Source organism: Apium graveolens, chromosome 11, assembly GCF_009905375.1.
Source record: "Apium graveolens cultivar Ventura chromosome 11, ASM990537v1, whole genome shotgun sequence".
NCBI classification, from domain to species: domain Eukaryota; kingdom Viridiplantae; phylum Streptophyta; class Magnoliopsida; order Apiales; family Apiaceae; genus Apium; species Apium graveolens.
In genome coordinates, this window is record NC_133657.1 from 5,105,966 (window position 1) to 5,131,648 (window position 25,683).

At 32.4% G+C, this 25,683-nt stretch overlaps 2 protein-coding genes and 1 long non-coding RNA gene across 10 annotated transcripts; 2 read left to right on the forward strand and 1 right to left on the reverse strand.

Annotated features, from left to right (window-relative positions):
* The first annotated feature begins 2,602 nt into the window (after positions 1-2,602).
* On the forward strand, positions 2,603-9,017 carry LOC141698525 (elongation factor Ts, mitochondrial). The gene is made up of 9 exons (XM_074503231.1): positions 2,603-2,731; positions 2,859-3,124; positions 3,213-3,385; positions 3,495-3,581; positions 4,975-5,149; positions 5,386-5,570; positions 6,807-6,932; positions 7,871-7,959; positions 8,690-9,017. The coding sequence occupies exons 2-9, from the start codon at positions 2,872-2,874 to the stop codon at positions 8,733-8,735; spliced, it is 1,134 nt and encodes a 377-aa protein (XP_074359332.1). The 5' UTR covers positions 2,603-2,731; positions 2,859-2,871; the 3' UTR covers positions 8,736-9,017.
* A 6,572-nt stretch (positions 9,018-15,589) lies between these two features.
* LOC141696740 (uncharacterized) lies at positions 15,590-24,682 on the reverse strand. 8 transcript variants are annotated; one of them, XM_074500868.1, is made up of 13 exons: positions 23,479-24,681; positions 23,225-23,380; positions 22,946-22,987; positions 22,730-22,810; positions 22,516-22,635; positions 22,154-22,237; positions 21,994-22,074; positions 21,113-21,698; positions 17,849-17,943; positions 17,350-17,504; positions 16,360-16,891; positions 16,188-16,265; positions 15,590-16,058 (listed from the first exon to the last, which is right to left on the reverse strand). In XM_074500868.1, the coding sequence occupies exons 1-7, from the start codon at positions 24,532-24,534 to the stop codon at positions 22,015-22,017; spliced, it is 1,599 nt and encodes a 532-aa protein (XP_074356969.1). In that variant the 5' UTR covers positions 24,535-24,681; the 3' UTR covers positions 15,590-16,058; positions 16,188-16,265; positions 16,360-16,891; positions 17,350-17,504; positions 17,849-17,943; positions 21,113-21,698; positions 21,994-22,014. The 8 variants fall into 8 exon arrangements, with proteins under 8 accessions (XP_074356969.1, XP_074356971.1, XP_074356967.1 ...); XM_074500870.1 differs by lacking the exon at positions 16,188-16,265 and adding an exon at positions 19,040-19,128; XM_074500866.1 differs by lacking the exon at positions 16,188-16,265 and having other exon boundaries at positions 21,113-21,729; positions 23,479-24,682.
* On the forward strand, positions 24,468-25,366 carry LOC141696741 (uncharacterized). Its single transcript, XR_012564479.1, has 2 exons — positions 24,468-24,601; positions 25,004-25,366. It is a non-coding gene; the product is annotated as an uncharacterized LOC141696741 (long non-coding RNA).
* The last annotated feature ends 317 nt before the right edge of the window (positions 25,367-25,683 follow it).

Below are 25,683 nucleotides of genomic sequence, written 5' to 3' on the forward strand. Positions count from 1 at the left end.
ACATCTGAAAGCCTTCCTGGAAATTGCCAAGTCTATGCACCCGCCAGAACACACATTTGCTAGTGACGATAAATCTTGTATATTAACCACTTTTAATTCTGCTAGTTTTTCTCTCGGAATACTAGCAAATACTATTTGTAACTCTTCCTTGATATGAATGTAGTGCTTAAATTTCTCATAAATTATTAGGTAAGGATACTCTGAATCATAGAACTAGGATCAGAGTATTTTGTTACTTGATTAGAGTATTTTATGTATTTCGTTCATTAATGTACGTTTATCTCTTCTCTTTTATTCTTTGGCAGCTTGATGATGGTTTGAAGCTATATTTTACTGATAAAAGACGTTTTGCAAAAGTTTGCTTACTTGAAAATGTATCATAAATTCCTTTTCCAATTTGCTGGACTTGGATATTCAATTAATGCCTTTAATGTAGTTTTATGATTCTTATGTTTTTACTAATTTAATTTATGCAGCCAATATTCGTGCTTCCTATATCTGAGCTAGGTCCAGATGCACTCTTTGAACCTATGACGGCAGAAGACTTCTTCAAATCTCTAGCAGTAAAAAATCGGAATTAAAGCTCTCTTACTTGATAAGGTAGAAACTGCTTTTATTTAAGACTTATTTAAGTGCTATCGAACGATAGTGGTTATGCTAACATATGCAAATCACCAGTTTGGAAGTTCTGGTAAAAGAAAATAACAAAAGATCTTTTAAATTAACGTATTTAGTCTTGATAATGTATGATGCAACTATTTGGATATAAAGGATATTGTGGTCGGGTGTATATGTTTGACAACTATTTGCAGTTTTATGAACTGATCGCATGTGCTTGTGAAAGTCTTATGTTGATGAATATTTGCAGGATGATCAGGTTGTTGATGAACATTTACAGGAGGATTAGGGACTAGTGAAAAGCAGAATGGCGTCTATAGAGGAAACTCTCCTCCTTCTCAGCATAGCTTTTTATCCCCCAATTGACTTGATAATGTTGTATATTTGAGAATTATATTTTTGATTTCGACAATGTTGTATGTTGGGATGCTTTGTATTAGTTTAATAATGATAAATCAAAGTTTTTATCATTTATATGTGATTGATTTTGCTCATTTTTTGGTATTTTTGTTATATATAAATAATGGGTAAATATGTAACCACAAACACCAGTTAATGACTAATGTCTTAATATGCCAAATACATCATTTTTATGTACATAAGAGTTGTTGTATAAGTACAATTGACATCATTTCTTTTTTTACACATCAGTTAGTGACCGATGTAGTATATCTAATACATCGGTTATTATTTAGAAACGATATATTATACTGTCTTTCATATCGGTCCAGAACCGATGTGAAAAACAGGGACCTTTTACTACACCCACATATATATCGATTTTTTGCATTTTCACATCAGTGCATAACCGTTGTCTATTGACGTTTTTCTTGTAGTGGAAGTAACAAACATATCTAGATTTTCTTGTAACTCTTTCAAGAAAGAAGCTGAGTTCTTTACTTACAAAGAACCCATGATTGTAGCAAGACATACTTAATTTTAATTTAAAGTTAAGTGAGTTTTGAAAATACTGTGTTTATTATGCATGCTTTGTTTATTTTGTTAAATACAATATCTTTACAAATTAGACAGTTTTGTTCACCATTTCAAATAGTTGTAAAAATAGTTAAAAATATCAAAAACACATTCACCCCTTGTGTTATATTCAATATATTTAACACATGCCGCTAATTGTAAAAGATAGCCGGTTTCTAAATATCGACACAATATGGCCAGAAATATGTTATATGAATTTTTCGGAGGGCGGAATCTCATAAAAAAAAAGTCACATGCTAATTTTCTGACACCACCTAGTGAAGTAATATCAATTTTTAGTCCCGCTGATATCTTAGCTTGTAGATGAAATAAGAAAAATGTACTTGTAATGATATTACCAGAATCTCTCTTGAGGGGAGTAACTTAAGGGAGGGTGTCCATAGTTGATCATGCTATTGCTAAAGTAAAAATGACCATGACTGCAGAAATAATTAATTTAATTTTATGTCATCTGATTTTGATATGTTCCAATGAGTTTCATATTAGAGTACAAATGTAATGAATAAGAATGTTATCGGTTCAACTTAATATATATTTAAACGAATATGAATAACAATTCAACGTATTATGGCGACACAGTTTGTCGGAGGCTAAACTGGTGCACTTATGACTTAATTAATTTCCACTTCTTGTTTGATAAAAAAAATAAAATTGACAAATATAAAAAATATATATTTATTAATCAATAATTAAAATTATATTTTAATAATAAAATATATTTAATATTTGCTTCGATTAAATATATATTTTTAATTATATATTTTTAATAATCCTTATTTCCGATAAATTTTAAATCGATAACTCAAATATAATAACAGCTTAAATTTTATGTTTATCATTATTTTTTATTACTTTAACCAATCCCATAACCAATTACATTTCAGATGTTCTTAATATTTATATACCATAATCTATTTTTATTTTTTATAATTAGAAATTGATACTTTATAGTTTATACATGATTTATTATTTTTTTTCTAAACTACATACATTAAAGAAAAATTTGTTATGCAAACCTTCTCTATGAAACACCCCTCTGACTATACTGTGAACTCATTTCTCATTTACAATCATCTAAAACCCTAGGCCACTTCACACTATCGGATTAACACAACAGGTACGTCTTAAACCCCTAATTTTTTAATATTTATTCTTCATTTTATAACGAATTACAAATCTTTAACTCACCTGTATCTATATTGTAAGTATTTAATTTGTATGCTCATATGTTTCTGTTTCTGTAGGTTATATTACAATATGATTTATTCTCAATGTGCAAAACGTTCAATTGATATATTCTGTAAGAGCCTGAGAAATCACGTGCAATCTAATTCGTTTAGAGCTTCAATTATTCCTCAATATGCTAATCAGAATGGATTTTTGTTGAGAAATTACGGTTCCGAAGCTCCGGTTTCGGAACAAATGAGTTTGATTAAGAAGTTGAGGGAAAGAACTAGTGCTCCTATTAAGGAAGTCAAGGCTGCTCTTGTTACCTGTGATTGGGATATCGGCAAGTCTTTTTTCGGTTTTTAGATTCGTGTTTTGGTTTACGAAATTTGTTGTTTTGTGGTTAGTAGTAATGTGAGGGTTTAATGTAGATGCGGCGCAGAAGGATTTGAGGAAAAGGGGGGTTATACTTGCGTCTAAGAAATCGGCTCGGACTGCTGCTGAGGGTTTACTTGCGTTGGCGCAGAATGAGAATAAGGCTGCGGTTATTGAGCTTAATTGCGAGACTGACTTTGTTGCTAGGAATGATATTTTCCGGTGTTTGGTCAGTGTTCAATAGATATGTTTTAGATTATTTGTTTCTATCTGTATAGTAAATTGGATTACTGAATAGATGTGTAAGGACATATGCTTTTATATTATTGTTTATGCAGGCTGCGTCTTTGGCAAAATTAGCTCTTTTGGTGGACAATTCTCAACAACTTTCAGGCGCTTTTCCTATTGGACCAGAGTATTTTGAGGTAAAAGATTTTATAGATTTCTGCATCTTTATCTGTTATTAATTTTGTTATGGTGCTCGGTGCTGTGTTCCATAGCACATGTTAGGGACGGAAACTATAAAAATAACCCAGGTTAATTTCATGTATGAACAATATTGGAGATCTAAGCTCATTTTGAATTTTGATTAAAACCAGGCCGAGTCTCCCATTTCATGTTCTTATCTCGGGCAACTAGTTTCATCACCCATCTTTATTTAATTTTTTTTCAGCTTTTGTAGTATAAGATGCAACTCAATCTATTAGAATGGGGTTGCAGGCTCTCTACGTGATAATTTTGTAAATGATAAAAATTAGGAAGAACTATTAGAGAGCATAAATTTTCCAAAATGCAAATTCAACGCAGCAGGTGATTATAAAGTCATATGGTACATCAACCTTTGATTCTCTAATATTTACATCACCTTTTTCTGACTGTTCCGTGCTCTCCCTGTTTTACGCTGTGTCGGGTGTCAATATAAACTTTTTTGTGCGAGTGCTAAAAGTTATTTACATATGTCATCCGAGAGGCAAAATCTTAAAATAGGAATGCAGCCTGAATTTGTCATTTTTGGTATAGAGTATAGACCATGGTGGATTACTGTTAGCCTAAAAGGCGGGAAATTGGTTTGATGTAATTATCTACATATCTAAGGGCAGATATGGATGGACACTCATATGTCTATATTTTGTTTGAAAGCATGTCTATATTTATATCTATATCTGTATCTAAGTGCCATTGAAAATTTTCTTTTTGTTTAGCTAAGACATAATATACAAGAGGTCTGCTATATTTTGGTGAGAACACTAATTACTAAGTAAAACTTTCTAATTTATTTTAGTATTGTTCTACCTACCACTTACTATTGAGAATCAGTTTATTATGTAGACAATAATAAACATCTTTTTTCTGAATAAAGTAACAAATAACACAAGTTATGTCAATAAAATTCATTTTTTTTATCATCAGTCGTGACTTGAGGAGGTAGCATTGAGCATACTGCACTGGAGATGTACAAGGATACAAGACCATTCCTTCCATTTATGACTTGTATGACGGTTAATGTATAAATTAGGATTATTTGGTTGTTGGACACCAGTCTCCTTTTTATATTCACGTCGACCGTCGAGTTTAAACAATAACAGCGAGTCAGTGACCCACTTACTTTCTTGATAGCTTTTGTCAAGAGTCATTAAATAAAATTAAAGATCACAAATTATACTGTTTTTTGTCTCTCAAGTATATAACTCTATGGTCCTTCTGTATCCATTTTTTACTCTCAGCAAACACTAATGAATGTATAAAAAATCTAATTAATTGAGTCAACAGATCTGGGAGTCATTTGACCTTAAATATCTCTTTATGCTTCTTGTATAGGGTTTGAAGTTGGATGTTGAACATCCTAAATTAAGCGGAGAAAGAACAGTTCAAAATGCAATTACAGAAGTGGCTGCTATGATGGGTGAGAATGTCAAACTTAGAAGGGGTTATGCTATGTCCATGTCTTCATACGGTGTCCTGTCCACGTATCTACATGCAAGCCCCCAGCCAGGTAAGGGATTGTCAAATGCTTTATTACAGCTAGCATGTACATAAACTTGTCTATGATGTGATATTGACACAATATATGCTTCTCTGAGCTCCTTACCATTTTGTCAGAATCTCGACATTGTTCTTTAATAGTAATATTGAATATGAAGAGAATGTAGGTGTTTTTCTAGAACAAGACACTAAGACAATATTAATCAACAGTGTAGCTGACTGCTCTTATCCTTATCCGAGGTGCAGGTCTGGGACGAATTGCTAGCATTATATCTCTAGAAGTGGAGAATCAGAATGCTCCACTTGATGCAGTCCAGCGTGTTGGGTCGGAACTAGCAATGCATGTAGTAGCAGCAAAGCCATCATTTTTAACAAAAGAACTTGTTTCATCTGATGCAATAAACAATGAACGAGAGATTCTCAAGTCTCAGGTATTGTTTTTTAGTATCAGTGCTTTACCATCATGTTTTAAGTAGGCAAACTGTGAAATGGACGGGCTGATGCTAGGTTCCGTATTAACCCATGTTATGGATAGTCAAGGACATCTCTTCGGTTAGCTGAATAATTTGAGCGAGTCTGGTGTGCGTAAGATGAAAAATTCAGTGGGTTGACTTGGTAGTTGGTTGTGATATATAGGTGATGATATGCACAATCATACACATTTTATGGCGGATAATTTTTTTTAAAGTTTATGCAAGTAATATAATAGCTCAAATCTGTTGAAATTCTTTAACTAGTGAAGTTTAAATTGTTAACAATAGATCCCTTTTCTTAGTGGGATTGTAGTCCCTGGAATAGTAGCTTATTTACTCTAATTTTGAAAGACCTTTTTAATAAAATTTTTGGGGTTTGAGTATTTGAGTGAGGGAGGGAAAGAAAGCCGCTTTCTTATTTATTATATGAGTTTGTGTTCAAGCTTTTGATTCTTAACTAGATTATAGCCTTAGCACACGGTACTTCAAAATATTATTTACTAAAAATTATTTGTATATATTATAATAATGGTAATTAAATAAATTGATTAATTTTATATTTAAGATCATAGTAAAATTTTGAGAGAACTAATTTTTATGTAATAAACTGTTATTTTTATATATTATAATTAATATATTTAAAAGTAATTTAGTTAAATATTTTATTTTATTTTTATATATTAGGTGATAATATGTATTCATAAGAATACCACAACTCATAAATTAAATAAATTAAAGAACTTACCATAATGATTATAAATTACATTAATGTTATGATTATAAATTACATTAATGTTCTTTAAAGCTGATATACAAATTTCCCATAATTGAATATGGGTCAAATAACTATATGGATATTATACAAAGCTAAAATGGATACAAAGCATAAAAAATGGATTGTCATTGGGTCAAAGTAAGGTTAAAAATTTCATCCAAATTTTAACACGGATACCAAACCTCAAGATTGCGTTATCCAGAAACTTAATATATAGATACCCTCAGACTTTGCGCAAGGGAGAGAAGTAAGGAGTTGGGCTAATATTATATGAAGTACGCCGGTGTGAATTTCGTGCAAGGAATATAACTATGGAAATAACTACCTTAAAATACTCTAATAAAATGTTTTTTTTTGAATTATATCATTAGCAGCGTTCATTCCAATCCTTAATCAGCTCAATTTAATTTTTTCATCAGGCGGAAGCTAGCGGAAAGCCTCCGATGGCAATAGAGAAAATGGTAGAAGGTCGTTTGCGGAAGTACTTTGAGGAAGTTGTTCTAATGGAGCAAAAATTTGTTGTGAATGACAGCTTAAATGTGAAGGTATGGCGGCGTCAGTTGATTTGACCATTTACCCTCCTCTTTTATACTACTATGAGTTCCTATGGATATTAACACATGTTGGTTTTGCTCATGCATCTTATTGTGTGTATCATCAAATATTTTACTAAATTGAGTCGATCTTTGAAACCTTCTAATAGTCTCTGATGCAGTTATTTATATTAGTCCCTTCTGTTTGTGGTTTACTCTCAAATATTGCAGTGAGGCATTTCATCAATGTAAAACCAGAAATCCCTCTAAGTGAATGGAAAGCCATGGATACACTATATTTTTCATAAACAACGATATAAAGTGATTTATTCAATACAAAATTGTTGATTTTTTACATATTGCTGCAAGATTAGATTAAAATATATTTTAGTTCAGATCGATGTCCCTAAACTTCTGAAGGATTGAGTACTATTGACAATAATCAGAAAAGCAGGCAATAGTTTTCCGGGTTAATGTATTGAATAAATACATTGTCTCGAAGGGTACTACGAGCAGAGATTATGGTTGGCCGGGTGTGCGAGGAATATATTAGTTGCACTTACTATATGAAAAATTCAGATGCACTAACCCCACCTTGAGGTTGACTTCATGTTTAAACATGTCATTTTTTGGATTCTAATTCAGTGTTACCTTTGGATGTTATATGTTATTTTAATTGATAGTTGTATAGCATCTTTCGAAACAGTCTCTGGTCATTAATCTTTGTATAGATATGGTTCATAGTTCATACTACACCAGCGTTCAAGTGATTCAGATTCATGCTCCGAGCCTACTAAAGAGCCTTTCTCCAGGATCAAAGACTTAGATGACCCATGACCGGATCCATGAAAAGTTTAAATGTCTTTGATGACTAATGTTCTCTAATATCAAACAACAATTTTGAATATTAGTGTTCCATAAATTGTGATGTTCTCTATTGACGTTTGCAGACGCTTCTGAGCAATCTATCCAAAGAAGTTGGCTCTCCTGTAAAGATTGATAATTTTTTAAGAATGGAAGTTGGAGAAGGTCTTCAGGGGTAAATCCTTCAAACCTGCTCCACATTGTTATATTTTTTGTTCTTTATTATTGCCATGTTATCAGAATTCTCGCAAATTGAACACTGTACCAGTTCTCTACCAGGTTTCTCTTGTTTTTTAAAGTGTTTGTTTTCTGGGTGTGATGTCTTTACCAAGTGAATATCTTCACACTCGTACTTTTAAATTGCTAACCTGCGTAACAATAGAAATCAAGTGTTCTATAAGCTTTCTACCTCTTAACCTTTTCCCATAGTACTTATTTATACTCATGTTTTTAAGTTGAAGTTAGAACTTTAATCGTTATGTTGTTTTTAAATTTTTTTAATTATACCATTGATTCAAGTGTGTTTGTGATCCAGTTGAAATTATTATGTCACAGAGTATCTAATATTGCTAACTAATATCATTGATGTTCCTGCGGTTTACAGTATTATTTATGCAACACGCCAACCCCTTGGTTGATGCTCCATACAGTCCCCTTGGTGTTTTTTTGTTGCTGATAGAAAGCTTTAATACCATTTATTTCTTCTCGTTTCTAAAAAACAGTAGTTGTGTGCTAAGTGCATCAGCATCAGTGTTCTACTTGTACATGTGTTTTTACTAGTGCATAAGTGAGATTGCAGTAACTTTTAATTAAATATGTCAAAACATCCGTTGTAGGGCTATTTAATATCGAAGTTCATTTTTCCATGATCAGATCTAATTGATGTTCATTTATTTGTACCTCAGACTTGAAGCAGCTGGTGAACCTGAAGATTTGGCCCAAGCAGCCTAATTCTAGTTCATACTTAATTCCATCTCAAAGAGTTTACATATGTACTCCAAAATTTTGTACGTTGTGTTTCTCTCCCGTAGTGCTTATTCTTGTATGCATGCACTGGTGTGTTAGTGTAAAGCAAAGTTGGGGCTTCTTAGTATTTGATGATGGTCTCAGACCACTTGGGTTCTAGAGGTTACTATTTCTTTCATAATAAATAAAGGAACTTTAAGTATGTAGGGAAGATAGAAGTGGTGTGAAATTTAACATTCCTAAATCATGCTCAGGCAATGTGGATCAGCTGATAGTAGAATATTTGAACAACGAACACTGAACCGATACGCAAGTTGAACGAATCGGGCCGGGCCGGGTTTGAACTGACAGACACAGACTCGTGAACCGGCACAAGGTTCGCGAGCCATGCGGGCTGAGCCGTGCGGGCTTCGCGGGTTGGAGTTCAATTTAAGTTTTTACGCAGACATAACATCACTCCAAATCACTTATGCACTGTATATTTTTGTTTTGATATTTTTTTCAATTTTAATTTAAGAAGTCAACATTAATAATTATATTAAATAAATTTAATTTTAATCGATTAATTTTATTATTTTAAGTTCTTGATTAAAAGAGGACGGTTTTAAGTTTAGGTTTCTAATAATTATAATTAATTATAATAATTAAGTAGGGAGAATATAAATCTTGAGAAGGTTTTATTTTTGGGAAAATAAAATGGTTAGGGAAAATAATAAAAATCTGGTTGAAACTCGGAAAAAGAAACAGAAATATGAAAGCTGGTCGGTGGCGGAGACTGAAATTGAGAGAGACGGAGAGAGAACGAGAGTTAGAGGGAGATAGAGAATTAGAAATTGAGAGAGCCTGAGAGTTATAGGGAGATGAAAATTAGAATTAGAGTGAGTGAATAAGGCAGAGTTGAAGGTGATCATTGATGGAAATAAGGCAGGTGTGTGCAGCACAACCGCGGGCTCGTGCGGGTTGTGCTCAACGTACAGCTCGTGCAATTTCGGTCCGCGCGGGCTTGTGCAGTTCCGGGTTTTAAATTTACAATTCGTAATCGGTTCGTGTAATTTAACGAATTGGGCGGGTTTGAACCGGCCCATTTAGTACCGAATTTTTTCCGGTTTCCGTATGAGCCGATTCCGAATGAGCGGTTCGAACCCGCACATTTGGCCGGCTCTAGTCCCAAGTCCCAAGCCAGTGATGCTTATAATGTTAAAGACTGTTATAATGTACACAATTCAGCTGGGTATTTATAATGTAATTGAATAAATAGTAATCATGGGCCGGTATTTCAGATACGGATATGCCAGTATTTGGATTCGAATCTGAAAAATCTAAATCCGAGTCCGAAAGGAAAATATTTGAATCCATACAGTAGATAGAAAAATATTTTAAGACGATACATAAAGTAGATTGAAAACCAAAATCATATACATTTGTGTCTGTAAACTACACAACCTGTTACAACCACTGTCCCTACTAATACAAAAAATGTAGCAACAAGGTTTAAATGATCCAAATTCGAAGTACATGATCATTTCCGCACAGAAACTCAACAACGGATACAGTTTACGGCAGGAACTGCTTCTTGTTATTTACTTCCTGGATATTTGGAAAGATCCGGAGAGCCTTCGGCTTGAGGTCTCGTTCTCTTCCTCATCAATAGTCGCCATTTTCTTCATCGGCCGCCTAACAACGGAGATGAATTGTGGTGGAACAACTTCCGTCACAACCCTCAGTTTTGGTACATTAGTCATTGCAGATTTGTTTGACGAAATGAGGATGTTGTTGGAAGCTAGAAAAATAATGGATTTTGATGAGAGAAATGAATTGTGAAGATACCAAGGAACAATTCTTTTAAGGCTTATTTATAGGGGTGCGAAAGTGGTTGCCTGCTACGTACGTTGCTGCTGCGAAGTTGTAAACTGTAATGTCGACCTTTGCCTTGTGATTAAGTTGGACTTTGTCGTATCTAGGCAGTATTGTAAAAATCGGGAATCGGTGAATATCGGTCGAGCTATCGATTTGAAACTAAATGAAAATCGGAATTAATCGGGAGTATTAATCGGAGTAAAAAATTAGATATACTATAATATTAAATTATATTTAATATATTATTATGATTATATTAGTTATTTATTAATAAATATATATTTATTATATCATAATTTCTATAATTATTCATATTTAAATAAATTTAGTATTTTAATTTTAATAAATAATTATATATACTACAATAAAGAAAAATTTGTAAGGATTAATCGGGTTTTAAAAAATCGAATCGGTTAGATACCTTGTAAGAAATTAATGGAGGATTAATCGGTTAAATCAGAGATTTTTAGAACACTGATCGGGGACGAAAACGCGTATAGCCTGCCACTTGAACGAATGCGTTATGATCAAGGAGGGGCCAATACAGCTCTTGTAATTAGATCTGATTCACCATATGCTGGATTTCTTTTGATCATATGCAAAATGTTGAATAAATATCTCAACATACAGACACAATATTCAAGTTTCCGAAGAGAGGGAGTGATGACACTGACGAGGACAACGTTTAAGTAGTTGTAATAAGCAACGGTGGGTATTATGGCCACCAATGCAGACACGTTGAAGGCCTGAACTGATGGCAGTGCTCGCGTCCACGTTGCAACTTTGTTTAAGAACCATGAGATTCAAGAGACATGACTTGAGTTTCTGGTCCCTTTCTATGAGTGTTGAACAATTTTCTATGGCGGGTATAATGACTCCATTTGGATCGTAATTCATGAAATTTCAAGTCCGGTTAACAATTTTAATACAAATTATATTAATACCTAATTTTCAATTTCTTTACATTAAGCGCTGAAATTTTATAATCCAAACTGCCCCGATCTTTTCATAAAATTAAATATTTAAATTCTTTCATCTATACTCTTTATTAATAAGCGAAATCACCTATAATTTGGTGTTAAAGTACCAAAGTATCAAAGTACCGAAATTTTGTGAGTTGACTTATATTTTTCTATAAACTTTATTTTTAACACAAATCTACTTCTATTCTTTGTAAATTTATTTTCTATTTTATTTAGTGTGCATCCAATCGTCTATTTACTTCATAAAATAGAAATATTTTTTAAATGATTTGTAAATTGAGTACAAACCATTAGGTAAACTACAAACCATTAGGTAAACTACTAACACGAATTGACTTATATTCTCGGTAAATTTTATTTATTTATAAGTTATATTAAAAATTTATTAAGGTACGTTAAATTAAGTAAATTAACATGTATTTACTTTTATTTTGAAAAATTACTAACTTCAAAGTAAACTATTAACATAAATTAACTTCTATTTATGTAAACTTTATTTTCTATAGAATTATTTTAAAAATAATTAGGTAATAGCAAATGACTTTATTAACATTTATTAACTTTTAAACTGAAAATTATTGATTTACCGATCATATTTGTTACTGATCATCACAACGTTTATTTATTTTAAATTAAAAACATATTTTAAAAATAACATATTTATGGGCTGCATTTAGATTATATTAAGTAATATTAAATTAAGTTTAATAACATCTACTTACTTTTAATTTGTAAATTAATTTATATCGATAATTAAGTAATATTAAATAAAATATATTGAAAAGGCTAATTATAAGATAATTATGAAATTATATTAATTAATATTAAATTATCTAAATAACAGATATTTTGTTCATAAGATAAAGATACAATTGGTTTCACGAAAATAAAATTAATATGTTAGATTTCTATATCAAGTAAAAAAATGTAAAATTAGAATTATAGTGGGAAATTTCATAAATTCGATTGTTTTTAACCACGTAACTATTTTTTGCAAGTAACAATTTAATATTTGATATTAATATATTAATTTTAATTCATGTTTCGCACGGATTATGAATAAATCTCTACAATTATTAATTCTATAATTTTAGTCTCGGACCCGTATTTCGCACGAGTTATCAACTATCTATACTAATAAGCGAAACTATATTTAGGCCCCAAATCTTGGTATTACCTGGAAAATTATACAACTATTTTTAAAAATTTATGTAATAAAATCTCAACTTACAAAAATTATCTTCTACTTTATGTAAATTTTAATTTACTTCAATTTTTATTTGTTGTTGAACATCCCAGCGTCAGTTTACTTTAAAATAATTGTATTAATTATTTATTAACATGTGAGATTTATATAAGTAAGTAATTAGGTGCATGCATAACTAAAACTATACGGTAAAATTTTAGAATTACACTTAATTTTAATTTTTTTAACTACCTATTTTAATAACATTTTATATATTATATTTAAATCTATATTTTACATAAATTATGAGTTTTAGTTTTATACAAATAATAATGTGATACTATTATTTTTATTTTTAAACCCGTGTTTCGCCCAGTTACCACCTAGTAAAGCTAATAAGTGACGCCTGAATACATAACTTTTTCCAACATTGAAAAAATTCAGTTTCGAGTCCATGTTTTTTTTATAACAAAGGACCCAATAAAGTGATTTTCACTTGAAGCTGTTTGAGCTTCCTTTAAGCCAAACACAAATAGTTTTAGTTTAAAGTTTGAAGCAAGTTCTTTGTTAATCTTAAATCTATCTTCAATAAACTTTTTATTCTAACTCTTAATCGAAGATTTTGAAGAACGAGAACAAAGATGTTAGCTTTAACAAATTTTTAGTGGCTCTTTAAAAATTACTAAGAACTTCTCGTCTCTACTCAATTTTTAGAGTACGATTTCACTCTTAAATCTTAATTAATATTATTATATATATATATATATATATTCATAACTACATGTCTTTCTCTCTCCACTTCCTTTATATTTCTATTATTTCAAAATATTTTTAATAATAAAAAAGTGATTTAGGAGACAACATGAAAAGTATTGTTAAAGATACGCACATGGTAAATCACTAATTAAAAACTAATTATTTATAAAGAGTAAATTAAAAGTCTGTTCGAGATAATACTAAACCTTTAGTATATCATATTCATTTTGATATTTAGCAAAAAAAAAAAATCTGTTCGAGATGCTCTAACTTCACTTATTTCACTTTTCCTCAGTGCTCAAAATCGGCTTATTTTGACTTTTCAAAATTAAAATTTCAATATTAATTAGAAGTTATTAATTTATAAGAATATTGTCGATAAACTCATCTCCAACAAAGTATTTAAAAATTCATACGATTGGGCCTCCAACAAATTTTTAAAAATTCTTGAAAACCTTAGTATATTTAAGAGACGCTTAAGATTATCTTTTCTTTCCTCAATTTTAAAACCCTCTACTTATCTCTTAACTTATATCTTATATTAAAAATATTCTCTTCATTTTCTTTTTCTTTCTCTTTTTTTTGTCCTTTTATATCTTTTATGTATTTTTAATTGTAAAATAATATATAAATAATGAGTTCAAAAATTATTGTTGGAGGTAAACTTACCTAAGCTAATTCTTATATAATTTTTAAAGAGTGACCTAAAATTCTGTTGTAGATGCTCTTAAGAGGCTCTTCTCTTTCATCTCTTTAACATTATGCTCCCGAGATTTTTTTTGGGAAAGTAGAGAATAGAAGAGATGGGAGTAGAAGAGAAGAGGAGATTTTTTTGGAAAGAAGAGAATAGAAGAGATGGGAGGAGAAGAGAAGAGAAAAGAAATAGTAGAAGAAAATAAATGAGTCTGTGCTCCTCTAAAAAAATGAGAGAAATTGACTAAAAAGAAGAAAGTAGTGTGAGAGAATCTTTCCAAATGTTCTCATTTTTGGAAAGAAAGTTTTGGGGAAAGTTATAGGAAATTTTCTCTCTGTTCTCTTCTCTGCTAAAAATTAGCAGGGGAGCACGTCTCGCAAAGAAAATTTTAAAATTACCATTTCTCTTCTTTTCTCTCTATTTTCAAATTTTGGAGCACACCGTAAAAGAGTCAACCACTTGCTTTTAAGTTATATTTTAGTACAAGTAAAACAAGTACCCACCTTTTATTTTCACTTTGTATTATACTCCTATTAAATTAATTTAATTTAATATAAAAATATTATTTAAATAGTGAAAATTAAAGAGTATTACCGAAGATAAATGTAAATATTTTTTATATTATATTTGAAGAATAATTTAAGAGAAAATCATGATCTAATTTTACAAATTTAAAAGTTGCATCCAACATAGAATCAAATATATTTTGTTACGATAATAATTAAGCCCGTTTAACCGGGACGCAAACGCAAGAGCATTTGTTAACTTCGTGCGTGGGCAAATTTATGTAGGGGTTAACGGAGACAAGTGTCCCCGTAAAACCAAAAATTTGCGGGTTTTTATTAAAATTTTAAGGTATAAATATAAATTTTATAAAGTGGCTCATTGAAAAATATTACGTGCCTCTATAATGTCAAAAAATCTTTTATAATTTAAGTTATATTTATATTTATTTCTAGTTATATGATTATAAATTAGAGATCAAATGGTTGAAATATTAATTTTTAGCACTTAAATTTCAAAAAAAATTGAAAAGTCTAGCGAAAATGATTTTTTTTTTTGAATTTATACCACTAACTCGTAACATAATCGTTTAAATACATTGTGTTCAGGAGAAATCGGGCTCTAGATACGCCACCGACTTGGTGCATATTCCAGCTCTGCCTTTGTTCCTCAGACTCAATGGGATATGCTGAAACGATGTCTATAATTAGATGGCTGCCGTGTCAAATGGCATTCAAAAGCCTATCTGTAGTTTGTTTGTGGCTGCTAGTGTTAGTTCTATATGGAGAGAGCAAAACAGCAGGGATTTCTCAAATGGAAACTCAAGAATAGATTCAACATACAAAGTAAACAACTGGAGATCTTTGAATCATATTGTCATTTCGGAAATAAAGGTGAAAAAATCACTTCACTGAAGGCCACTTGAACAGTCCACACCTAATATCATTTTGTTGTTTAAGAGCACTATAATTGATGGACTGTAGGAAAGTTATAGTAATATTACTGCCATAATACATTTTATAGAACAGCAGCAGACAATCCATACGGTAGATTAAAAACCATAATCACATGACTCTGGTGCATCATTTCTTACAAGAGAAACTCAAGAAGAAAACTTGTATCCTGTCTGACAAAGATAAAATGTGCGCCAGGAGGTTGCAACCGTTAAATGCTTCTTGTTATTTACTTTCCTGATATTCTGCTTGCCATCTCATTCTCTTCCTCATCAATAGTGGCCATTTTGTCCACGGGTCACCTAATAACGGAGATGAATTGTGGTGGAACAGCTTCCGACACAACCCTCATTTTTGGTACATTAGTCATTGCAGCTGAAAGATAGAAATGATGAATCTTTGTGAGTTCTCCAAATGAGAAAGAGATAAATTGTAAAGATACATCTCAATACTAATTTGAAGGTTTATTTATAGGGCGAGAAATTGGAATTGCCTGCTACATACGTTGTTGCTTGCAATACCAGTGAACAGGAGGGGCATAGATCTTTTGTAATTACATTTCATTCAATATTTGCTGTATTTCTTTTGATCATATGCAAAATGTTAAAATAAATATCAGTGGAAATATCTGTAATACAGATATTTTATACACAGACAGAGTTAAATGTTCAAGTACCTGTAAAAAGCAACGGTGGTTTTATGGCCACCAATGCATAGAGGCCTTTTGTGCTCCATACGACACGCGACTCACACAAGTAAGTCGATCACTAAAAGCGAAGTACTTTAGGACTTACTGCAGGTGAATGCGACGTGCAGGGATCCCATGCTACTTTTGATGATTTAGCAGTGAAAACAAGAGTGTCCAAGGTTGGTAAAACTGACTCGACTATTGCACTATGAATGAACTTGTCTTGACGAAACCATATGCAATACTTGGGATTGTAAATTCTGTTTTCATTTTCAGTGATTGTGGCTGAAGGAGCATATCTGTACCATCCAGAAAGCCGTATAAGTCTACGTTTGCGAAAATTCCTGCATTTTGTTAGCCCGCTCTTCATTCTTTTCTGCTTGTAGGTGATTCGAAGAACTTGTCTTGCACCTTATAGTGGATTGCCATGCTCTTTTGTATTTATCCCAGTATTCGGAAAGTTGACCTAGCTCAAACGTTTATAAGATTTTTCTGAGATTGTTTGATGATGCATGTTAACCTGCAAAATGAAATCTTTCTGTAGACATTGATGGCAAAAATATGACTATATGAGTGCTATTTCACACCTAATGAGGTTTTAAAGGACAAAACAATGGTCTAATTTTGTGTAATACTGTGAAAAATGTGATGACATATTCCTAGCAAGATGTATCGTAAAGAACAGCACAAGACAATCTATACAGTAGATGAAAAACCAAAATCATATACATATTTATAAGCTCATCCACTGCTAGTGGTACATGAACAAATCACAACTGTTCCCCACCAATAGAAAAATGGTTAGACGAGAAGGGTTAGATAAAGCTTGTTCTTATGAAACGGTACATCATGGCTCATGAAGAAAGAAACTTGAATCCTCACAAGAAATCAACAGTTTGCACGACAGGAGGTTGCAACCGTAAACTACTTCTTGTTTTTTTTTGATATTTGTAAAGTCACGGAGAGGCTTCTGCTTACCATCTCATTCTCTTCCTCATTGATGGTTGCCATTTTCTCCATAGGTCAGGTCGCCTAACAACAGAGATGAATTGTGGTGGAACGGCCTCTGTCGCAACCCTTGTTTTCGGTACATAAGTCATTGCAAACTTGTAAGACTGACAATATGCTGGAAGCTAGAAATGATAAATCTTTAATCAGGCTTTGAAATGAGGGAGAAATGAAATATAGAGATTTTTATAAAACAGTAGATTTAAGGTTTATTTATGGCGTGAGACGTGGAATTGTCTGGTACTGGGTTATGAACTACATTAGTATCAGTATCACTGACCCTTTGCCTTTTCTTTCAATTGATGGAAGAAGTCGTATCAGCGACAAAAAACGGGTACAGCTATACAGACACATTTTAGTTTCCAATGAGAGGGAGTGACAAGTACAACGTCCAAGTACTTGTAAAAAAGCAGAGGTGGGTTTTATATGGCCATCATTGCATATAGTTACTGAGTTTAGAGGTCTTAACTGATGGCAGTGCTCTTGTCCACGCCGCACCTTTTTGTAAGAACCATGAGATTCAAGAGATTTGACTACAGTTGTGTATAGCCACTGGTCCCTCTCCTTCAGCGTTGAGCAAAAAAATATAATTAAGATATTAAAAATTACATGCTGAACTGAATATTAATTTCTTGCAAAATAAACTAACAATTCAATGGCTAATAACTGAACTAAGTAACTTATTCCAATTCTTACAAATTCACTTTATATCAATTTTATATAGAATATCAAAGAAAAGCTTATTCATATCCAACTTAAACTAGAGTTTGCTTAGTCCAACATGCAAATAAGGTAATTTACACTATCTATGCATACTGCTATTGTTCTTGATAGTGCAGAACAGAAATAGTAAATATCAGGAATAGATGCAACAGACAAATAAAGAAGTCATTTCACTGAACCCTATTCAAACATCGCAAGAAGAGCCAGGAGATCATTTCATGATCACCAGGTTAAACATAATTTCAACCAATAATTGAACTTCTATAGTTCAAATGTGGTTGATTATTAGACCCACCACAGTTTTCATATCTTGAGATAAATACTAGCCACAACTCAGGCTTGATAATTTGAATAATGAAATTAAGAAAATAAAATAAGTCCTCTAAATAATAAATGGATTAACTTGTTACAATTGCCTTTCTCGTGACACTGAATCAAGCACACATAGAGCCCAAGAAAATCTCTCTGCTTCATGATTAAATTCATCGCTTCTACTTGATCATTAACTCTAATTTGGCTGCGAGGAACAAAAGTGGGGAAGGGAGGAAATATAGGAAGTAAATAAAATGTAGCAGAGAATGATGAGGTGATAGCGAAAAAAGAAGTTAGCAAAGAATGATAGAGGAGGTGACAGAAAAGAAAAAAGAAAAGCACAAATTTGACAAAGTTTGTGAAGGATGTGAATGGAAGAAACACTGGGTAATACGAAATTTGGTGATATAATTTTTTCAAAAAGTATATTATCGACAAAAAAACAAAGATCGTATGTCAATGATCATAATTGAGCCGAATATTTCGCTTTCGGTCAAATATCAAAACTAAAACCTCAAATGTCATACATAACAAAAAATTTCAAAGGTATTGAAAGAATCTTAAAATTCAGAAATTGAAACAGAACTACATAGTCTAACATGAAGTCAAATCTATAGAGAGGCACCTCCACAAGTAAATCGCCAGCACTAAAAACTTTATTCAAAATCACTCTTCTGTATCGACTCCATTCCGCTAATTCCAAATGTAAAACCCCTAAAAAGTGTAATATACAAGCCGAATAATAAAGCATTTCGAACAAACTAGTGGATCAAGTAAGTTCTAGATAATTTTCGTTGTCCGAATTCAAAGTTCAAATAAATCCAAGTTAATTCAACAATAAGGTATCATAAGGCATGCAACTCTGGAAGGTATAAAAAAGACACTCGCGTTTAAGGTATCACAGTCTAGTTCCAGAACTATACGCCATTACTATCGAGTTCAAAGGTTAGAGCTGGCTGAAAATTCTGATATCTAGAATACATGATTGATTCAAAATTTTAATGCAGAAATAGTTTAAATATAGGGCATTTATATAATTTCAAAATTTACCTAGTGCATATGAAGAGTTACCTCGTTTTTGGCAATTACTAGTGGCACAAGACAATATGAACCTAAACACATAATAATACAACAATATATTAACGTGCAAGCATCCATATTAGAAACTAAGTCATCAACCATACTTACAACACATGCTAATTCCGAGACTTGCATTATGTTCATTACATGATCACAGTCAGCATCAATTATTTACGTACATTTATGCTACTATTACAATTCATTTACCTATGCGTCAACTAGGTACTTAAATAATTCAATTATATTTCCCACAACAAACCACTTAGCCACATTATTATATACACCCTCCGTCCCAATTTATCTGTCCAGTTTGACTTTTGCACGTAGTTTAAGGTGTATTGACCGCATAGTGCCGTTGATTATTTTTCAATTTTTTTTTGTGAATAAATATTCAAATCTTAAATTTTTATTCACAAAAAGAAAATTTGAAAAATAATTAATGGAACTATGCGGTCAATAAACCTTAAACTACATGCAAAAGTCAAACTGGACAGATAAATTGGGACGGAGGGAGTATTTTTAAACATGTAACTTAGTAAGTTATTAAATTACATAAATAGCAAATAAATGGACTACACATCCTCATTTTAAATATAAAAATAGGCAAAGTTAAACTAATGTTTTTTGAATCCGATACAGTATACCGAGAGAAGTTAATAAAACAAATCAAATATTAACGACTTGTAAGATTATCATGGTTAATGAAAAATGAAAGGATAGATAAACCAAGTATAAAATTTTATAAAAAATAATCATTTAACTGAAACCTAACAATCTAAAATAATTGTCATCTCAGTAATTATTTATGTAACCAAATAACATTTATGCAATCTCAATTAGTCTTAAAAATTAATAAGGCTTATATTCAAAATAAATAAAATTTAGCTCGATACAAATATCTAGATTCATTTCATAACAAAATATATAATTTTAGATTTATTTCTAAATATCATAAACATCATGCAACATAATTTCTACGACCTAAATTAAGAAACAAGCAACAGGAAGTACCAGCACAAAAGTTAATGCACGAGTAATAAATTATTCCAAAATATGTCTATTTATTCACAAAGATGATTGATCACGTCCGATCTATTACATACACTGCTTGCCAACTACACCTACAGTAAATTGTCTATCCACTAATTTTAAAAAGTAGTGTTTTACAAAATTAGACCTTCAAATACATTTGGGTAAGTGGTGGTTTTTTCAAAGCTAAAAATAGAAAAAAAATTCTAAATATATGTCACATTTAAATTACTATGAAAAGATCTTTTTTTCTTGTCCAAAAATATGGTTGTTCACATTTTTCACTCCTTGGAAAAAATTAGGCCTCCAAATTCCAAATTTTAACATAATAAAGTAAACATGCAAGTGAACCTATTCAAAGCTATACATAGAAGAAAACAATTTCTAAATATATCTCACATATTTAAATTACTATTAAAAGATCTTTTTCCTTGTCCAAAAATATGGCTGTTCATATTTTTCACTCCTTGGAAAAAATTAGGCCCCCAAATTCCAAATTTTAACATAATAGAGTAAACATGCAAGTGAACCTAGTAGACATTATACTTTAATTCAAAGAAACTAGTCTAAATACGAAATAGTTTCGTACCTTGATACGGTCTTGTAAGTAACTTATTGACAGTTCCATAGTCATGGCCAACTTCTGCTAGAGTGCCCCTGTTTTGATTGTCCCTGTCCCTGTCCCTTCAAGTATCACGATCAAACATTTTGCAACCTTATGCACATACTCACCACAAACGATGCCCATACTCACCACAACTAAAACAAGCAGTTCCCATGTTTTATTGATAGTCTTTATCCAAGTGATTTCTATAGCACCTGGAACACGTTGGTGTATCTCCAGGACAGCTTCTAAATGTATTTTCACTATTGCCTCGACTATTGAACCTTCAGACCCATTTAAAGTAAAACAGCATGTTGGTTCCGCTTCATCTCACCACATGTTGGTTCAACTTTCTTCTGCATGAGAGTCTTTCTATCCATCCTCTCCTACTAATCCACTCTCAACTACCAAAGTGTTGTTCCTCGATCCTTCCTCAAACCTAAGTGTCCTCCTAATCTCGTCTACAGCCAAAAAATTCTAAAAATCCATTGACAGTTACATGCAACCTATCCCTGCTGCTGCATACGGGTCCACCTGCAACTGTGTAACTATTTAGCTCTAATTTCAGGGCCTGCACAAAAATCTTGTAATGTTGGTCATTCCTACCACAAAAAGAAGAGAGCTTACTATATATAGTAGATAAAAGGTAAACATTGATAATCACAAAGAAAATACCACAAATTGTTTTAAAAAGGATAGAATTATAGGTAGCATCTACATGTACCAAATGTATTTTTTGACGGTTTTATTATTTTGTGAGCTAAAGTAATGGTCATATGCTTAATCTTTATACAAAATAAAGTACTCGACCCAATGATTATTCTACAGGAAATGCTATTACTACACCACATTGCTTGCAGTTATACCTGATTCAGATATCTAGCAACCTAACCCAATGGTTCTGAAGTGTTTGTAAGAACCTCAACAGTCAACTTCTGTTTGAGTACCTGCCATACACAAAATATAATGGTAACACAAAAGTACGTGCGGACAACATGTCAAGAAGCATCATTTCAGAAAGCTTACCAATTTAAAGTGCTCCAACTCTTTCTTAATTTGAACCTTTATATCTATTATATCTGCAGACTGTAGAGGCTGGTTTCTGATCTCCTAATGTACCCAAAATATATAATAAATGGTCAACAAAGAACAAAAGACAGAAGATTAGGGAGCAATATTATCACATACGATAGATTTAGGGAGCAAGATCATCACTTTGTTAGTTTTTTGCTAATTAAGACTTTCTTATTTAATAATGCTAAGACATCAATAGATTAGAGGACAAACAACAATCTGTTAAACAAGCACAACACCGTAGACAATTATAATCTGAAGCAGAAAAACATTAACAACTGATTTCAAGTTTTTTAGAAGATCAGTCATCTTACCAGCTTTAAACCATCATAGCAATGCGAAAGCTCAATGTCTTCAGAGTTTACAGGCATGTATTCTGTTATTAGTGCAGATAAACGTATAATTATACAAAGAACTCTAAACTTCTCTCTGGCCTGAAAATATCGGTCAAGAATGGCAAAAATGAGAGCTTCAGTTTCTGCTGTATAGTTCTATTAACTATAATCCACCACAAAAACATTTATATACCTCATTTGTAAATGCTTCAAGAGAACTATGACCACGTTTTGGAAATTTCTTCCTGTGATGCCTTGCTAGTAGTGCAATCAACTGAAAAGTGAAATAACAATATTAGAAGTAACAGAAAGAATCATCCTAATGCTCCATCATTATTCATTATTTATTTCAAACCATCAGTTCATATATTTTAAATAAGAGCACAGGAGTATAATTCGGATATGATACCTTGATTTCCTCGGTGTTATACCCATGAAGTTGATCACCATTCTGGACAAAAAGATCGAACTTAATAAGAGAATACTAGTTTAGGGAATTGGCCAGTTATTACTTATTAGCCACATGATAGGCAATTATAAAGAAATCAGAATAATGAGTTATACGTACTTCTGGACTCCTGTGATTATACATCATATATCTCTACAAGTATTGTTTAGTATCAGGTCAAAAAAGGTGGACAGTCTGTGTAAAACCAACTTGTTTCCGATTCTAGTTATGACTGCTTACCATGATTATCTGGTAAGAACGTTTATGGTACCCTTTTTTCCCAGTAAACAGCCCAACAGTATGAAGCAAACAAGCAGCTTCTAGATATTCAAGGTCCTTCTCATTCAAGGAAGCATTACCAGCTTCAGTCAGTTTCTTCAAACCTTCAAAAATCTCCTGCACAAAACCAACCAATTAGATATTACATAAAGCAACATTGTCTACTGAGAACGCAGCCCTAAGAATCTCACATACAAATTACATGAGCTACATACTTTTGCAATAGCTGCACACAATGCAGCACACTTCATACTCTTCTTGTTATTAAACCTCGTAGCAAGCTGCATAACTGACCTCCACCTCACATTAGCATTCAAATCATAACCATCAAAAACCTCACTCAACATCTCGGCAACAACACCTTCTCCTAACGCATACCCCGAAACCTCCATTTCCTCAATCCCAAGCAACCCAAAAATCTCCTCCAACAAAACCGCGCCAGCCACAATAAACCCCGACCGCCTCTTAAAAAACAAATCTCTCACCCCCTCCACCTCCCCACAAACCAAACTCCCAACCACCCCCCTCAACTCCTCCTTACTAAACCTCCACTCCCTCCTAAACTCATCAAACTCCGCAAACGCATTACTCACCTCACAACCATACCTACAAACCACCGCCTTCTCAATCGCCTTAATTGTACCCGACGATCCAATCACAACATCAAAACCATACTTCCTAACAATCTCAACTACCCCGGACCCACTCACAACTTCCCTAACAAACTTTCTCAAACTATCCACATCATCATAACCACTCCCACCACCAAACCGTTGCGTTAAAGTCACGTGACCTAATTTCAACGAAGTCGAAAAATAAACACAATCAGACTTAGCAATTACAAATTCAGTTGATCCACCACCAATATCAATAACCAAAACAACCTTATCATTAACAGGATAAAATTGTCGAATACCGCGATAGATAAGCAATGCCTCTTCTTGACCAGACAGTACTTTAATTTGAAACCCTAGGGTTTCATGGAGGTGATCAAGTAAGAGTGCTTGATCAGGTGACTCACGGATGGCTGACGTGGCAACGATGCGATAGTTTGACGGTGGAATGTGTTTAGAGTCGATGATTTGTTTGAATTGATGGAGAGAAGCGGCGGTGGTGGCGGCGGAGAGAGGGTGGATGAGAGGGTGTTTGAGACGGTCGATTGTGAGGAAACGGCCGGTGGTGGGATCGGCGCGGATTAATAGAAGTTTGAATGAGTTTGTACCCATGTCAATTGCTGCGAATAGATTGGTGTTCGGCGACATGCTTGCCATTGTTTTGGAACAAATGGAGGAGTTGGTGGATAGAATGATACAAGGAGCTTATAAGTAACTTATCAGCGTAAGTTCAAAATTTTACTTATTTCTGGCTTATAAGTGTTAAATATATGATCATATTGGCCTTTCTCTAACACGTTTTAGATGAGTTAATTTATTATATACCCTTTGGATGCACCTTGTGTGTATTGGTATTAATGTGCAAAAACTGTTAGAAACGTTAATACAGCGAATTTTGAATGTTTACTATATGAATCTTTATACTTCCCTTTGCGGATTACAGAGAAACTGAATTGCTGATATTAACTTACTATAAGTTCAAAATTTTACGTATTTCCGACTTATAAGATCCGTTCAAACAGTATTAACATCTGTATTAGTGACGTGTTGTGTTATCAATTTGATTTTGCAAGAATGGTTAGAAACATTACGACTATGAATTTTGAATGTGTATGAATCTTCTTAGTTATAGGGTGAAGAGCACTCTGCCAAGTAGTTTGCAAGTCTTTTCAGGAGCTCATGTGGAAAACTTTATTGTGTTGTGAGTGTTGAAGCATGAATTGCATTACAGATGCAACATTTTTATTTTATCAGTCAAGGACAGGTGAAAAAGAAGAACAGATGGTTCTAATCCCCGAGAGACTTTGCCAGAAAACTGAAGCTAGAAATTTTGCATTGGCCAGGATGTATCTTTATGCTGATCTTTATATTTGAAATTTATTTAGATGGATATTGAAAAGGGAACGAATTTAGACCCCGTTTAATATTGCTGTTGCAGACAGCTGTAATAGTTTTTTGCTTTAAATCGGTCAGAAATGTGTTTGGTAAATTCTAAAAGCTGCTGTCTGAGATATCGTTTTTGGTTTAAAAGTTGCGGCTGTTAGTAAAAGCATTTTGCCCGTGCTTTTGGAAAAAGCTGGTTTCAGTTTTTGCGTAGCTATCAAGCTATCAGTTTCACCATCAAACCTTTTCAAAAATATTATTTTTATATATTATATCTCAAAATATGCATAAATTAAAAAAAAATACTCTCTCCGTCCCAATTTATCTGTCTTATTTGACTTTTTGCGGTCAAATCGACTGAATTTTGACCAAAAATTTCACATAATACGTTATCGAAAATATTTATAAAAATCATATCATTAG

What these genes read in the sequence shown, in the direction of transcription:
- LOC141698525 (XM_074503231.1), top strand. Translation starts at nt 2,872, where the DNA reads ATGATTTATTCTCAATGTGCAAAACGTTCAATTGATATATTCTGTAAG. An exon ending in GAGAGATTCTCAAGTCTCAG is followed by an intron (nt 5,571 to 6,806) that starts GTATTGTTTTTT and finishes TTTTTTCATCAG; the next exon opens with GCGGAAGCTAGCGGAAAGCC. An exon ending in ATGACAGCTTAAATGTGAAG is followed by an intron (nt 6,933 to 7,870) that starts GTATGGCGGCGT and finishes TGACGTTTGCAG; the next exon opens with ACGCTTCTGAGCAATCTATC.
- LOC141696740 (XM_074500866.1), bottom strand. Translation starts at nt 24,534, where the DNA reads ATGGCAAGCATGTCGCCGAACACCAATCTATTCGCAGCAATTGACATG. An exon ending in GTTCTTACCAGATAATCATG is followed by an intron (nt 22,988 to 23,224) that starts GTAAGCAGTCAT and finishes CTTTTTGTCCAG; the next exon opens with AATGGTGATCAACTTCATGG. An exon ending in TTGAAGCATTTACAAATGAG is followed by an intron (nt 22,636 to 22,729) that starts GTATATAAATGT and finishes CGATATTTTCAG; the next exon opens with GCCAGAGAGAAGTTTAGAGT.